Here is a 17,355-nt window from a genome sequence, read left to right on the forward strand (position 1 = left end):
TGTAGATTTATCATTTGGATGTATGTACCATAGGGCCACTTGCACTCTGCAATGTAAGCATCAGTATTTCTCTGTAATGGTCTCTATCTATTTGAAAAAGAAATTTCTTTGATAAGAGATACAAACTACACTTAACTGTAGGCATAAAGATTAATATTTAGAATGTAATCAGATGGTCTAGTGAAGTGAAAATTGTAGGTTCTCTTCCAAGATCCATTACTTCACTAGCCTTAGGAGTACCAAGACAACCCTTAAACTTAAGGCTCAAGGACCATTATAGAAAAGGGGAAGGAAGATCATAAGACACAGAACAGGAAGTTTGTTGGGAGATAGTGTCTCTTAGAAATGCAGGAGAGGTACACTCAGGAAGTCTAATCAGCATGCTACCTAAAGAAGACCTGAATAATAATTAAGACCAAGGGAAATGCTACTGAAAGGGGAGGGGATAGTGTAATCTCACACCTAGACAAAGCGCTACAGGAAACAAGGAAATGCTTAGAGTAAGAAAAATAGTATTCCAAAGTAGAGAGTCCCATCTGATATTGGTTATTCAATATCAAATGATTGATCCTAAATAATATACCTATAAGTAACATAATTGTATTTATTTGTTTAGGGTGTGTGTGTGTGTATGTTGTATGAGTGTGTTTGTGTGTGTATCTATGTATGTACATATGTATGTATGTACATAAAAGAGCCTATGGATTTGAGAGCCTAAGGGAGATCAAGAGGTAAATTGGAGGGGTTGGAGGAAATAAAAGAATAAAGGGAAGGGAGGAAATGATGTCTTTTTCAAAAAAATTTTTTTTAAAATGTTAAGCTTCAGAAGATAAATTAGCTCAGCACTGCAAGAACTGCCTCCAAAGTTTTGCTTATAACCATAGACAGAAGAATCTCTCAGCTTTAATTGTAAACACCGCCCCTTAAGAGAAAGAAAAATGAATATAGACTAGTGATTGTCCAAGATGCTGGGATGATCATAGGCTTATTTTAAAGAAGTAATGTATCTCTTATCCTCACTGTGAGAGAAGAACTGGATACTTCAGAGCCAGAAGACATCAAGAACAGTTGTGAAATGTTATGCTAGCTATGTCAATGCAAACTTTAACTCACAACAATTGTGTTTATCCAGAATGCGCAGCTCTTGTCTGGTGAGGCCAAGAACTCTGGGGGCACTGCCTGACAACGTTCCAGTGCCTGGATGCCTTGGACTGACCCTGTACTGTGGACATTCCTCACTGTTAGGGGCTTCTCTCCAAAGGCTAGTATTGGAAATTAGTAAAAGCTGATGCTAATAAAAAGTAATAAAGTTATCGGTGATTCCCTGGGAAAATACAACTATGCAGAAAATTGAGTCTTTTATAGAACTTATTCAGATTCATTGTTAGATTATTAATAAATGATTTCGGTAAATGACTCACAGGATTTTACAAGAATTAATAAAGAAGGAAATTTTAGGGAAACTTTGAAAGCTGACAAAGTGTGCTTAAAATCACTAGGTCTTTATGCTCAGCTTCGGAAACTAGGAACTAGTTTAGAAAGAAAGAGATCTTGGTCATGCCATTATCAACAGACTTAGACACCTGCTTCAAGGCAAACAAAAACAGTTTTAACATTCTAATGTTCATTTACAGGATTATAGTAAAGATAGAAATTGTATTGAAGTAAAAGTTCATGATAAAGTTAAAGGAAGACATTGGAGGTAGTCCTAAAGTTCTAATACTTTTCTATTCTTTACAAAACTACAGAAAAGATAGAAATTGTATTGATACAGGAGTTCAAGACAAAGTCACAGAAACAGGCATGTTGGCTCAGTAAACTGATTGCCCTTTTAAATAAACTTGAGAGGCCAGGACTTTTCGGATGTTATGGAAAGACAAAAGGATAGCCGCCTCTAAGTAAAAAGGATGCATAATATTATAAAATGATAGTTTTGTTTTAAATATAAAAAATGAAAAGAAAGGATCCACTAAGGGTCAGGAAGATAAGGTTAGGGTATCAGGTGGAGGGATTGATCTTTGACCTATTAACTGTATGCCAATTAAAACAAAATCAGATAGGGTCACTTTGTTTAACATCTTTTGTAACCACAAGGCTTTACAATACCTACCATAAGGAAGAAAGTTTTGAGTTAAAAGAAAACTGATTTTATCCTAAAGTTAATTTTTAGTTCTCAGGAAACTTGCTGTTGCTTACTTTGTTCCCCTTGTTCCTATATACTTATGTAACCAAAAAAGATTTCAAGCTGTGTAATCAATGATTAAAGTCTTTAAGGAAATGATTTTGAATATAAATAAAGCTTACAAGAGACACAAGTTGTCAGAGCAGGTAAAGTGACTAAGGCTTCCTCTCTGTCTTGTCTCTCATCAAAAGAAATTGAGTGGTGTCCCTCAGCTGATTCTTTCTTCCCTCTGTCGCTCTTACATTCACCACTCTTCCCAGCCCGACCCTCATCCAGAGCTGGACTCTGGTTCTTGTCAACAATCAGCTGTGGAAGGGCTACGGATTTAGCAGGCCTTACCCTTTACTGCTGAATTATTGGCTACTCATCTATTGAAGGAAATGAGTATTAGAGTCTCTTTTTTCCCCCTGCCACTATTGACTCTACAAGCATCTGAGGAAAAACTCCAAACCGATGGTCACAAAGATGCACTGGATAAATTTAGTGGGCCAGGAAATCAAATAAACAAATGTGAATATGTGAGAATTATTGCTGTGGATGAAGGGTTGATCAAGGATATAAGGTTATGGGAGGCAGTGGGGGTGAGAGTCATCAGTATGCGTTATGTGCAGGTGTGAAATTGTCTAAGAAAAATTTTATAAATAAACATGCTTTAAATTTCAAGACAAAAATAAAAATACCTAAGAAATCACACACACACACACACACACAGAGAGAGAGAGAGAGAGAGAGAGAGAGAGAGAGAGAGAGAGACAGACACGGGAAAGAAACAAAGACAGAGACAGACAGATACAGACAGAGAGTGATAGTGAGATGGAGAGAAAGATAAATGTATACTAAACAATATAAGCAATAAAAATTCAGGGAAGGAAGATGAGAATAAGTATGTTTTTTCTGGGGAAAAAAAAATCTTTGTTGAGTTCCAGTTGAAAAAGAATTTGAGCATCTAGATAAAGAGAGATGATTAACATTGTAAAGAGGAAAAGGAAGAATTCAGATGGCACAGGGTGAGGAGATTCTAGGCTCACAGTCTAAGAGCTACTAGGGCAAAGATATCCCCAGCATTTGTATTCTCAAGTACAGAAATGCACACAGGAACACCTGAATTGGAAAAAAAATTTTAAGTGAGAAAATAAAAACAAACAAACCCAGAGGTCTTTAGACAGGACAGTGGCCAATAAGCTGCTAGTTTGGTGGACAAATTAAGATTTTTGAACATAATTATCATATCCATGCCCTAGATCCCCATAGTCAATGGGGATGTTACCATATATAAAAAAGAAAAGCCTGTGGAAGGGAATGAGACTACAATGTCGCAAGAAGGAAACCAGTGTGGAACATTACAGAACATTCAACACAACCTCAGAGATCTTCAAAAGTGGGTAAAAGAGGAAAGAATATCAAAGTTAGAAAACTGTACTGACAGCATCTGAGGTGAACACTCTTTGATTAGTTGCTTTTGTAAATGCTGTGACTAAACGCTTAAAAGAAACATTTATGGAAGAAAATTTTATTTTAGCTTATAGCTTTAAAGGCTTTGATTGATAGTTGCATGGTTCCACGTGATTGGCTATGGCATTGTGGTGGTGAGAATGTGGATTCTCATTTTCCTCTGAACACTGTGCCTTAGATAGTTTTTCATTGCTATGAAGAGACGCCATGGCCAAGGCAACTCTAATACAGGAAAACATTTCATTGAGTTGGCTTACAGTGTCAGAGGTTTAGCCTATTATCATCATGGCAGGAAACACAGAGGTTTGCAGGCAGACATGGTGCTGGAGAAAGTGCTAAGAGTTCTACATTTTAATCCACAGGCAGCAGAAGGGCAATGTCTGCCACACTGGGCAGAGCTTGAGCATAGGACACCTCATGACCTACCCCCAAAGTGACACACTTCCTTCAACAAAATCACACCTACTCCTACAAGGCCACACCTCCTAAGAGTGCCACTCTGTATGGGCCAAGCATTCCAACGCATGGGTCTATGGGGGCTATTCCTATTCAAACCACCACATTCTACTCTCTGCCCTCATAGGCCTTGTAGCCAGAATATAATGCAAAATAAATTTAGTCCAAATTCAAAAATCCTCATATTCTATCACATTCTCAACAGTGTTGAAAAGTCTAAAGTTTGACGTCTCTTCTGAGAATCATACAATCTCCTAACTGTAACCCCCTATAAAATAAAAATAAAAGAATAGATCATATACTTCTAAAATATCATAGCAGAGGGTATATATAACTGCCAAAATGCAGGGAAGGAAATCATAGTGAGGAAATATTGCACCAAAGCAAGACTGAAAGCCAGCTGGGCAAATTCCAAAACTCTGCATCTCCACGTCTCACATCAAAACATTCTTCAAATCTCTAACTCCTTTCAGCCTCGTTGACTGCAACACACTCTTTCTTTTGGCCTGGTTCCACCAAGGAATAGAACCCTGTTAGCAGCTTTCCTCAGTTAGTATCCTACGGCTCTGGCATCTCTAAGCACTTGGCATATCCATGGAAATACGGTATTTACCCTTCACAGCTTCAAATAACGGACTTTCTGGGCCTCCATGAAGGGACATCCCTGCCAAACACCTGGCCTCAGTGGATTTTCTTAGTTGTGGAAGGAGATCCATAACCCTTTCACAGAATGTTCTCACTGGTCCTACATGTAGGAACTCCCCCCTCCCCAACCCCATGCCCTGGCTTAAAGGATTTTCCTTATTTGTAGAAGGAGATTCCATAGCCCATTTCTTCTATCTTTGACTTTAAAGCCAGAACCACATGGCTGACCTGACACTGTCATGGTCTTCGGCTTGCTGGGCTTGGAACATGGCTCCCCTCTTTCAATTGAATTTTGACCAGCTTTGTTTTCAATGGTTTCCTTCACTGCCTAAAATGGGCTGTCCTTGAACTTGTCCTGGGATTAAAGGCTTGATCCAAGAAGCCTGGACCCAAGAAGTTATTTAATTCCTTTTCACAACATGGAAGCCTAGCTGGGTGGAGTCTTGCCTTGAGGTCACAACTCCCTGTATTCCACTTCTTAATCTGTTTATCTCCTTTAACATAGGATTTATCTCCACTCCACTTTTTGGTGCCCCTTTTCTTCTCAATCTGTACATTTCACATTTTTGTGTGCTCAGCTTGCTCTGTTTCATCAAAATGTTCTTCCTAAGAGTGAACCTTAGAAACCACATAACAGAGTCCATACTAGGCTGTTTTGAGAGTTCCTTTGCTAATGCAAATAATCTAAATCTCTTCAGTACAGCCTCAGGTAGACTCTTCTGACAAGGGCAAAAGGCAGCCACATTCTTTACCAAAATATCACAGAGAAAGATATAAAAGCAACATTCTAAAATTTTTCTCCTGTGACACCCCTTGAGCCAAACCGCCACAGTTCAAATCACCCTCAGAACCACTATCTTTCACGTATCTGTTAGTGTCATCCATAAAGCCATGCTTAAAGCATTCCACTGCTTTCCTAATTCAAAGCCCCCAAATCCACATTCCTTCAAACAAAAGTATAATCAGGTCTGTAACCCCAGTCCCTGGTATCAATTTCTGTCCTAGTTAGAGTTACATTGTTGTGAAGCGACACCAATTAATTGGGGCTGGCTTATAGTTTCAGAGGTTTAGTTCATTATTGTCATTGTGGGAAGCATGTCAGCATCCATGGCATGGGGTGGGGGTGGGGGAGGAGTGAAGGAGCTAAGAGTTCTACATCTTAATCCACAGGAAGCAGGAGACTGTCTGCCAATCTGGTCATAGCTTGGACATAGGAGACCTCAAAGCCCACCCGCAAAGTGACATTCTTCCTCCAGCAAGGCCACACTTCCTAACATTGCTACTCTTTATGAGCAGAACATTCAAACCTATGTCTATGTGGACCATATCTATTTAAAACCACCACATACTGCATGCTAGATTAATTTATTCCTACATAATATAACTGCTTTGAAAAGCTATATTCCTTAATGAGGAAATCCTGTTCTGTTAGATAAAAACAATAATACTGTTGAGATATAATATAAATTTCATTTGAGCTATTGGAAGGACTATGTTGGTTCCATAAAATAAACTTGAAGATATATCTTCTTAAAGGCATATAATAGATTGGTATAAACTATATACATTTAATTTAAGGTGCATGAGAAATCCAATTAACAAACTCAAGTTACAGAAAAAAGTTTTATTAATCTCTCTGTTTCTCTATGCCTCTGTCTCCCTCTCTCTTTCTTCCCTCTCCTCTGTCTCTCTGTCTCTCTCTGTCTCTCTGTCTCTCTGTCTCTCTCTGTCTCTCTGTCTCTCTCTCTCTCTGTCTCTGTCTCTGTCTCTCTCTCTGTCTCTCTGTCTCTGTCTCTCTGTCTCTGTCTCTGTCTCTCTGTCTCTGTCTCTGTCTCTGTCTCTGTCTCTCTGTCTCTGTCTCGGTCTCTCTCTCTGTCTCTGTCTCTCTCTCTGTCTCTCTCTCTCTCTCTCTCTCTCTCTCTCTCTCTCTCTCTCTCTCTCTCTCTCACACACACACACACACACACACACCTTACTTCCAGGCTCATTCTACCTTAACCTGGTCAAGTCAATTACATACCAGATTTGAACGAAGTCTTGGCTCAGTAGCTGCAGTAAAATGTTTCTAAGTTTCTCAATTTATCACCTTATGAATCTTGGAGTTCTTTAATACCAATATACATTTCTAATAAAACTTGATTTGGCCTGAGCTATTAATTGAACTACAAACAACCACCTTTCCTCTGTCCTTTGGTACCTATCAGTCAGAGAGAATAAATGCCTGAACAATTTTAAAACCAGTGGTTGACTGGATATTTCCATCCAGACTTGAGGTTAACTAAAATTAAACCTGCTTCAGCATGATCAAGGCAATTTATACAATAAGGTATTTAATTGGGCTTGTAGTTTCAGAAGGTTAGAGTCTGTGAGGGCAGAGCAAATGCAAGGTGTTATGAACAGCTCAGAGCTCACATTTTCACCCACAGAGAGCACACTCTGGGAACAGCATGAGTGTTTTTGAAATCTCAAAGCCTACAACCAGTGGTATAACTCTTCCAACAAGGGCTCCTTACCTAATCCTTCCCAAAGAGTTTCAACTTGGAAATAAATATTCAAATACATGGGACTGTGGTGGCTTTTCTCCTTCAAACTAGCATAATCATAGCACAGTTAAAGCACACATGTAACTGACTCAGTGTACAACAGGAGGTAGAGCAGGGCTGCATGCTTATCTAATCTTTTCCTGAGAAGTATTTCTGTCCATTCTATCTGCAGTTAGAAAAAGGAGTAAAACAGGTCTGGGAAATTTCAGTTTATGTGAACTGGAACAGGTACTCGGAGATGGCACTTGAACACTGGGGAATATATGGTAATTAAAGGCACGATAAAAGTTCAAAATCTCAGTCTTCCTGTCTTATCGTTTGAGTCAGTCACCTGCTTGCCTCTGCTCAGAGACAATGATAATCCCTCAAGGCTGAAAACAAGAAAAAAAGTATAATTTAGGTATCTTCTTGCCCACCTAAATTCTGAGAAGTCTCTTGTCATTGCCTTGATGCTGCAAATCGCTCTTCTAAAGGACTTGAGTTTGGCTTCCAAAACCCACTTGTGAAGCTTACAACCACTTGTAACTCCAGCTCCAAGTGTATGCGTTAGTTGTTTCTGACCCCTGCAGGCACACACACACACACACACACACACACACACACACACACACACACACGCAGGCGCACTCATGAACAGAAATATAAACTAAAATACATACTTTTTTATGGCACACAGAGAAGAAGTTCCTGTAAAGAGATTTAATCTGAGAAGCCACATCCAGCAGTGGATCTAAACAGATACTGAGACTCACAGCCAAACATTGAGCAAAATGCAGGGAATATTATGGAAAATGTGGAGATGAACAGAAGGGCCTGGAGGTGACAGGAGCTCCACAAGAAGACCAACAGAGCCAACTAACCATGCATAGACCGGCCCTAGAGGTCCCTACACAGATGTAGCAGATGGGCAGCGCAGGCTTCATGTGGGTCCCATAGTAAGGGGAGCGGTGTTGGTTCTGACATGGACTCTGTTGCCTGCTTTTTGATCACTTCCCCTTCCAGGTCTTCCTCTTCAGACCACAGGAGAAGATGATGCACTCAATACTGATGCAACTTGATAAAGTGGGGTGGGTGGCTGGGGTTCTCTTTTTTTGAGGAATAGAGAAGGGAGTAAGAGGGAGGGAGGAGGGGACTGGGAAGAGAGGAGGGAGGGGCAACTGTCCTGATATAAAGTGAATAAACAAATGAATGAATTTTAAAAATTAAAAAGGAAGTTTTCTCTTTGTTTGTTTTGTTTATTTTGAGGCAGGGTTTCTCTGTGTAACCTTGGCTGTCATGGACTCACTTTGTGGAACAGGATGGCCTAGAACTCATATAGATTCAACTGCCTCTGCCTCCTTGAGTGCTAAGATTGCATGTGTAATTTCAATTATAGATATAATCAAAATCCTTCCTTTATATAATTCCAAATATATCAAAATGGTTTATTTTAGTTCTATTATTAGTTATATATATAGCTATATATTATCTGTAGAGGCACAAACCAAATCACCAAGCAGACTCAAGAATAAAACTTTGCAGTGGGAAAGATAAAATGGTCATAGAGCACAGGAAGGTTAGCTACTCACAGATTAATGCCTTGTATGACCTGGATAATGATGTATACTTACGGGACTTTTTGGTGGTGACATTGACTGGGGGACTTGAGGGTCCTGTCCCTGCAGTGTTATAGGCTCTCACAGAGGCAAAGTAAATTGTATTAGCTCTTAGTCCTGTAATGTTCTTGGCAGTGACATTTCCACTGACTCTAGTTTTACCAATCATAGATTCTTTGGAGTTGTCTGTCCAGTATAAGACCTGAGTGGGTAAAACCAAATGATGAAAAATATCAGCCATTGAAGCATAGCTAAGAAGAGTATAGATGATAAACCATGTATTTAATTAAAATGGATATACCTCCCCTGCAAAATAAATATCTAATATGAATAGAGAGTAAACAAGAAATACTCACCATGGAAAAGAAAGAGAACCTGGGCATTTGTAGGTTACCAAAGGAATTAATGAACTATCTAAAGGTTATTGGTTATCAGCTTTAATTAAGGGTATATAATAATTCAGACTAAAACAAATTTCATGTCATAAATCAAATTTTTAGATGTTTTGGTATGACTATTTCTTTCAGAGTTTTTGGAGTCCCAGGATAATTGACAACCCCACCCACAGTGATGGCTTGCTATGTAAAACATTGCTTCAGACACACTGAAACAGGACAAAAGAATCTAGCAGGTTGGAATGTGTATGTATAAAGAAAGCATAGGATGCATTCCAAAGACTGGGAAATGGGGACAGATACCTTAGAATTTGAAGATAAGTAGTGTTGGAAAAGTAGGAGTAGAGAGATTAGATAAACACCAGGGCTCTGGGTAAGAGGGTGGTATTCTAGACATGGAATTTCAAAGGGATCTGTCATATGAGTAGAAGGTTTTGTTTCTTTCGGGGAGAGAAAGGATCCAAGAAAAAACTACAAATATTTGGAATGGTGTTGTTCTATAGAAGACAAAATATCCATGTCCTACCTCACTGGACTTGCAGGATGAAGAATTATAAATGATTAATGACATTCCCTTTATATACCCTCAGTCCTTGACTCTTGTGAAACACAGGTGATTTGTGTCTTTCTGTATAGTTTAAATGGAAGAAATTGAGGAAAATCTGTATTATTTTTCCCCTTGTCACTTAGGTCCCTTAACCTCGATGATTAAAGCTCTTCAAGCCATATTCTAAGCAGATTTCTCAGTAAAATTATGTGGTTTAAGACCTACAAAGGCTTGACTTTACCCTCTCTAACAATATAATGACTGCTTTGAATAATGAAATAATTTACTTGAGAGGATCACTTGAGAGGAAATATTGTGAGAAGAATATTTCTTTTCTTTTCTTTCTTTCTTTCCTTATTTATTTATTTATTTTTCAACACAGAGTTCCTCTGTGTAGTCCTGGCTGTCTTGGACTCACTTTGTAGACAAGACTGGCCTGGAACTCACAGCCATCTATCTGCCACTGCCTCCCGAGTGCTGGGATTAAAAGTGTGCACCACCACGCCCTGCGGCAAAAAAATTTCATATGAGCTCTGTCTTCTTAACATATTTTTATGCATTCCTTTTTATTTTTGCCTGAAATGTTGTAGGCTACTCATCTTACTTAATTGCAACTATATGCCTATTAAACTGGATATTTTATAGTGGTAAATTTGTTTGCTTAAGGTCACATAGATACGTTCCTTTCCTCTCAAGTCTGTATTGAGTTTAAAACATTGTTACCTGTTGGACTTACATTGTTACTCTAAAGGCTCCTGTATTGAAAGAATTGTCACAGGCAATGAATTTGAGGAGGTAGAAGAATCTTTAAGAGGTGGTGCCTTGTAGGGGGGAGTTAGATCATTGAGGTCATGACCTTGAAAGGGATAATGTGACCTTGGACCTGTCCTGTATCACTGTTTTTCTGGCTGCTACAGCAAGCAGGTGTTCTGACAGTCAGCTCTCTTCACTGTGACCCCTAATGCAACAGGCCAAATATAGACTGAAGCTCTGAAATTCTGAGTGAAAATAAGCTATTCATGCTTTTATTTTTTGAAAATAATTTTTGTATATATCCAACTGTGAGAATGTATGTATGACTAGGTGCAGCATTGCATGTAGAAGCCAGAAGAAATCATAAATTTATCTATCCAGCATCTTCCCCCAGCTACCATATCCCATATTCTTTTAAAATTGGTTCAATCGGCTCTTTGGGTACACTGATGTAAAGCAGAGTAATAATGACTATACTAGTACATGACAGGACATAAGTCATCTTAACAAACTTCTGCACAAAGGCTACTGTGTAGTGATCTGTTGCATCTACACCCAGAGTGTAGTCAAGGTGACTTACCTCATAGCCCAGCACTCTTCCAGTGTTTCTATTCCAAGCAATGGCATTCCAGGAAACCTCCATTTCAGAAGCAGAGAAACTCTGGACGGAAGTTCCTCTTGGCGCCAGCTGAGGTTCTATCATCAAGGAAAAGACATCACCGTATTTAAGAGAGAGACTCAAGTTAAATGAAACAAACAACCAAAAAAATCAAATTGTACGTAAAGTTACAAGGGGAAGCCTTCTGACGCTGAAGGTAGCTTACCATCTTCCCCAGAGTAGACAATGGACACTGTGCTCAGGGACCCGTCTCCTTCATCGTTGTACACTCCCACTTTGACTTCGAAGGGAGACAGGGGCATGATGCTCTCATTTCTGTAGATGAACCTTGATGATTCAACAAGTGCTACTCTTTCCTTCATCCAGGTTGTCGAGCCCACTGGCCGGAACATAACGATATACCCAAATCCCTCTCCATTCTGTAGTTCTTCTGGAATGGACTTGGGCAGAAGGCAACTGATCACTGAGCATTCTTAAGCAATTGTTTAAACTTTTATTGTAATTGTTGATTACTTCTATAGAGGGAGTTATGGATAATTACAATATTTAAGGAAGAATTTAAAATATTTTTATTTAGAGTGCCATTCAAGAAAATATTTCCAATGTAAGGTATTCAGATAGACAGCTGTAGCTTTCAAAAAGAAATATAAGGCAGGTGTTACATATGTTTATTTTTTTCCTTGATCATTCATAAATTTCCATGATAAAATATACTAGAAGACTGAAAGCTTTAATGGTACAAGCTAAAACATAATCTTACATGGATTTTTAAGTTCAGCACCAAATTAACTTATCAACTATCTTTTGCTAAATATACTTTATTTTCAATATTTCAAGAAATTCTTCTAAGATGAGTGTGATATAATCACTTTTTAATAACATATATTTTAAGAAATAGAGTATTATCTTTAAAAGCATAAAGAAACTCCCAGCATTTTATAGTATGTGCCTCACTAATAGCATTAATGTGCATTTATCCTGACAAAAAATATACATTGATAATTTCACACAGAATAGTTAAAACTTTTCTCACTAAATGAAACTGCTACATGTTTTTCAGAACCCTGTAGATATGAAAATTATAATTATGTGAACCAGTGACAAACATCGCACCTGATTATAGCTACATTTTATTTATGAATCAATAACAAATTTGTGTTTTTCTGCAGGAAAAATATTTTGTTGTGTTATTTTGTAATTTTTTAAAATTAGGTAAGTGTGTACCTGACCCAATAGTACTGGTTTTCACGGTCACATGTCTCCTTATTGAATCCCTTTAACTTGCTGCTTGTACTGCACCTCCCAGGGACACATTCCAGAGCAAAAGGTGCAGACTTTTTAATGTCCTATAGCAATTAATAGAGCCATTTGACTCCCTTACAAAGTTTCTATATGAAGCCTGAGGTTTAGAAGGCACCGAAGTAAAACCCAGCATAGGCAACAAGGAGAAAAGACAAGGAAGAAAAAGCATTGGGGAAGTAGAAACTAAGCTTTTCTTTGTTTGCTTGTTTCTAAGCTTTCAGGCAACAGAATTTGTCCAGCAGGTAAAGGTGCTTGTTACTCATTCGGACCTGAGTTCTATCTCTGGATTCACATTGGTGGAAGAGGAGGACACCTGCAGGTTGTCTTCTGATCTTCATATGGACATGTGCACGCACACACACACACACACACACACACACACACACACACACACACACACACACACATGCAGAAGACAAAATGAATTAAGCGCACATCTCTCAAATCTCTGAAGTAAGTAGGGAGAAAATAGCTAGTAGCCTTGCACAAGACTGCAAGCAAAGGAGACGGAAAGAGCTGCATGCGTGCACAAGAAACTAGGAGACTGAGCCCAGATTACAGGAACAACTGACTGGAGTAGAACCCCTATGTCCCACAGAGATCAACCATAGCCTCCTTTCTCAATTGACTAGCTGCTCAGTTGCAGACACTGTTTTCCTTTCCTCATCACTTTCATTGTAGCTTTAAAATAAATCCCGATTAACTGAGGTGACCCAAACTAGTCTCTATTTTCTTCCACGTGGAACAGTCTAAAAAACACAGTGAACAAAAAGGCAGGGGAAAAAAGCACAGCTCACAAAACTGGGAAAGAATGAGACCTTTTTTCTCGAGAAAAGGGGACAAGAATTTGATAATTAGTCTGGGATAATTTGCAAGAGGTTTATAAGAATTCAACAACTTGCACTTGATTTACTTTGAAGCTCCTTTATTCTCAGATGTGATTTCACAATGTCCTGTTCTATTTGCAGAGACCACTCGTTTTGCAGTAAAGTACACTTCCTCATTGTAATGCTCATCCAAGAAAGGGCCGAGCCTGAGAAATTCAGTTAAACATGAGGCAAAAGTGACTTATTTAGGTTCTTACATTCATTTTTCTCACATGGACTAAGAGCCATATAATGTAGAACTTTATGTAGCAGTTGAAGATAGAAAAGAGAGTTGTCTCCTTCCATTGGGAAAGTTCTCAAAAGCTCAGAAATTTTATTGAAGGTAAAATTTATTAAAATTGATAAGGACTAATAATGCTCAATTGTACTTTACTTAAATCAATGCCAAACAAACACAGGCCTAGTCACATGTGGGTTGTAGGCTGGTTTTAAAATAAGAACTTGAGTGGCATAAATCCTCACACTTTAGTCTAAACGACTAGAAAAGAAATCAATCAAAATTAACCTAGAACTTTCTTCCTTGAAAACTGGTTGTCATAGTATGAGAAGTTATGGTGCAAGACGTTAAGTGAAAAAAGTAATCAATAGTCCTACACAACTGTAATGTCTCTGAACAACAGAAGTGAACGGCCAGTATGGTAAGATGTCCCCAAAGGTGCAATAGTTGCACTTACATCTTGGATACTACAAACAGCTATTTAATTGGAGTTAAAGCCTGTTGAAAGAAGCAAATTCATACCCCTTGGATAGGGAGGCCACAGACTCTAAAGAAGGACCTACTACTGTCATTTTTCATTTGCCAGTATAATTTTTAACTGCATTCCAAATACCTTATAATTGTAGGTAAATGTAGGTTTCACTTCTAAAAAACAAAAGAAAGAAAGAAAGAAACAACGTGGGATATACAACCACAATTGATAGCTCTAAAATACAGCTTCTATCCTGAAGGCTCAGGAAACATTGTGAACGATAGAGCAGAAAAACAGTAGCCAGAGGACTAGACTATCTGCTGTGCAATGGTGTCTTCCATATAGGACCGAGAACCTGCACCCACAAAATCTCTAATATAAAACACCCAAACAAGAGCTGTACAGGTTTAACACTAACCAATGTGAGCAGGAATAATATGTTTGATACTCTTGAATAGCATCTGTATGGCCACTGAAATTATCTAGTAGGATGTCACCTGAGGACCATATGCCAAAAAAATTAAAGAAAAAAGATCAGACACATATCAGTGCTCTGTCGAGTATTTGCATCTGCATCTCTCTCTCTCTCTCTCTCTCTCTCTCTCTCTCTCTCTCTCTCTCTCTCTCTCTGTGTGTGTGTGTGTGTGTGTGTGTGTGTGTGTGTGTGTGCCTGATAAAGGCTGAATCAAAACTAGAAATAAGTCCGAAATCCACATCTTTTGACCTATGTTCTTTTTTCCTCCGAACAACTATAAATCAGGCAAGTCAAGAGACAATAGAATGAATGAGGGAGGAGAAATCAAAGTGAAAACTGGTGAAACAGTAAAGATATGACTACATTCCTCAACATACTGAGGAATTCCTAGCTAAGGAAGAACGGAAGTACAAATGATGAATCATAGATTGATTGACCCTAACTCATTCAGGCCCAACCTTTACCCTGCAGGCTGCGTGCAGCTGGGCATAGGCATAGATGAATGGACTTGTGAATGACGAACAACACAAAGCAGCAAATTTACTTGAAATGTTGGGAGGAATTTTTTTTTTGTATATACTTTTAAAAAATATCTCCTCTGCAGCAGCATTCTGGAAAGCAAACTGCAAAAGTGGCAACATCATGTTGCAATGTGAAAAGACTGGAAATGACTGCCTTCAAGTTTATGATACCAAATGATAACAAAAACTTGTAGTCTGAAAAAGAAAAATGAAACCATATGTTAAGCTGAAGTAGAATGACCAGCAAAGCAATTGGATGTGCCTAAGACTTCATGTAGATGCTGGAAAAGAGCAGCTGATATTGTAAAGATCACTGTTGGAACAATAATCAGTTTTAGCCTTTGAAGTCTACCATACCCACAATGAAAGAATTCTATAGCTAGTCAGTAAAACAGTATCCATTCCACCCAGTCTTAATGACACTACTGACCAGATCTCAGTAGATACCGGCATTGTTTTATAGTTATATGTGACAATTTGTGCTGAACTAGTCACATTCCCTTACTTTAGTTGAAATAAGAATTGCATAATACCACCCCTAAATAATTCATTGTCAGAGTGATATGCTTTTATGCCCTGAATTTTATATGTCCTCTGCAGTGATCAAATAAAGATTTTTTTTCCAGTATTCTTCCTGGCCAGCTAAACTTTTTCTTGTTCAAAAATAACTTAGTTGGACAGAAAATTACCTCCCACGTAATGACAAGTTCCGATCTGCCTCCACCGCCTCCATTGATATTTATTGGTGCCACAATGGGGACTGCAGACAACCAAGAGAAAGGTGGACGGTTAGGATGAAAGGAATATCTTCATCAAGAAGAGTTCTGTTTGGGAGGGTTTCACCTTTCAAAGCTCTCACCCTGGCAAACTGAGAGACTGTTGCATTTTTAATGAACATAAATGATGTTTACACATATCCAAATTTCTAAGAGAGAGGACACAGTTTTGTTTGATACATGGGCACCTTGGCTCCAAAATTAATTAAAAATCAAGTAACATCGTGTGTTTGACATTATTATGCATCATCTACTAATTGGCAAAATGATGTTGCATTCAGATGGTAACGGTGACACCGCTGATTTAGTGCCTAATTAGACAGTAGTGCTGTAAACAAGTTACTCAGGCAGTGCATTAATTCATTATTTTTTTGTCAATAAACAAGCTGGATGTTTTTCCTTTCTTAACCATCGGGATATTTGAACATTTAAAACTAAATTCTTGTACTTAAATTAGTCTGGAGTGAGTAAGAGTAATTTTAAACTTCTCCCTTGTAAAATCCAAGATTTCTCCTGTTAAAAAAAAACACAACTGAAGTTCTATGACTTTAGCTTACTCTTTGGATCTAAGATCAAGGCACTGGTAATACTCATGTACTAGGAAGAATACTATGCTATTCAACTCTATGAGGATTAGTGGTAAGTATGGCTCAAAGTAAACGGTAAAATAGAAAGTCCTGGTACAGGACTCAAAGGGAGAAAGAAGGAAGCCAGAATACAGATTGTATCACACTTAAAAGGATTAAAAATATTCTTCATCTTGACATAGTAGCAAAAACCAACCTAAATCTGTAATAATGGATAAATCTTCTGCATGACTTCTAAATGCTGAACTATCTGCAGTTACTTAAACGGCACCATTTTTATTCAAGATTCAGAAATTGGCATTGATATCTTCAGGTATGTTTGGAAATGTTAGCCAAAGATGAAAATGATTGAGTGTGTGTGTGTTGGGGGCTACTCAACTACTCCTGTCAGATTTTTTTTCAGACCATTTGGACTATCTGAAGAACCCCAGGCTTCTCCCTTTGTCGTCTTAGGCAGGTGGTTAACTCTGTCAACAAAATGATGCTACAATAACCTAATGTTTGTTCTTAAGATGGCTTGTTCCCAACATATATTTTAAGGTTAATTCACCCTTCATTTTATTTTCTTATCAGTCTCATAAAGATCAGGTGGAAATAAGCCATACTAAGTGTTGTCATTTGTTTTGTCAAAGGTATCATGATCATGGTAATGTCTACATAGTTTCTAGATATATTGCACTTTGACAGCATCACATATATTTGAGACTTTTCCAAAGTTTAGTTATGCAAGCAATCTTTTTAAATTAAACTTACATGAATTTTTTCTAGTTTCCAACATAATAAAAAGTAGAAAATATTCCATTTTATAAATGTAGTTTTTAAAAATGTCTGTGTGTTTGTGCCTGTGTGAGTGTGTAGTATCTGTTCACAGGGGCCTGTGGAAACTGGAGACGGTTCTAGATAAAGCTGTAAGTGCAGGTGGCTGTGGGCC

The 17,355-nt window shown here is 38.2% G+C and overlaps 1 protein-coding gene across 2 annotated transcripts in view; it reads right to left on the minus strand.

The window, feature by feature from the left end:
* LOC311588829 (contactin-6) overlaps positions 1-17,355 on the minus strand; it is a 324,841-nt gene that overhangs the window by 9,420 nt on the left and 298,066 nt on the right. For both annotated transcript variants that reach the window (XM_084766812.1, XM_084766813.1), the window contains 4 exons: positions 15,751-15,821; positions 11,393-11,627; positions 11,149-11,264; positions 8,889-9,075 (listed from right to left, as the gene is read on the minus strand). In XM_084766812.1, the coding sequence (XP_084622938.1) occupies positions 8,889-9,075; positions 11,149-11,264; positions 11,393-11,627; positions 15,751-15,821 (609 nt within the window). The remainder of the gene's footprint in view (positions 1-8,888; positions 9,076-11,148; positions 11,265-11,392; positions 11,628-15,750; positions 15,822-17,355) is intronic.

Source organism: Acomys minous (genome assembly GCF_964271855.1).
Source record: "Acomys minous genome assembly, chromosome: 17".
NCBI classification, from domain to species: Eukaryota; Metazoa; Chordata; class Mammalia; order Rodentia; family Muridae; genus Acomys; species Acomys minous.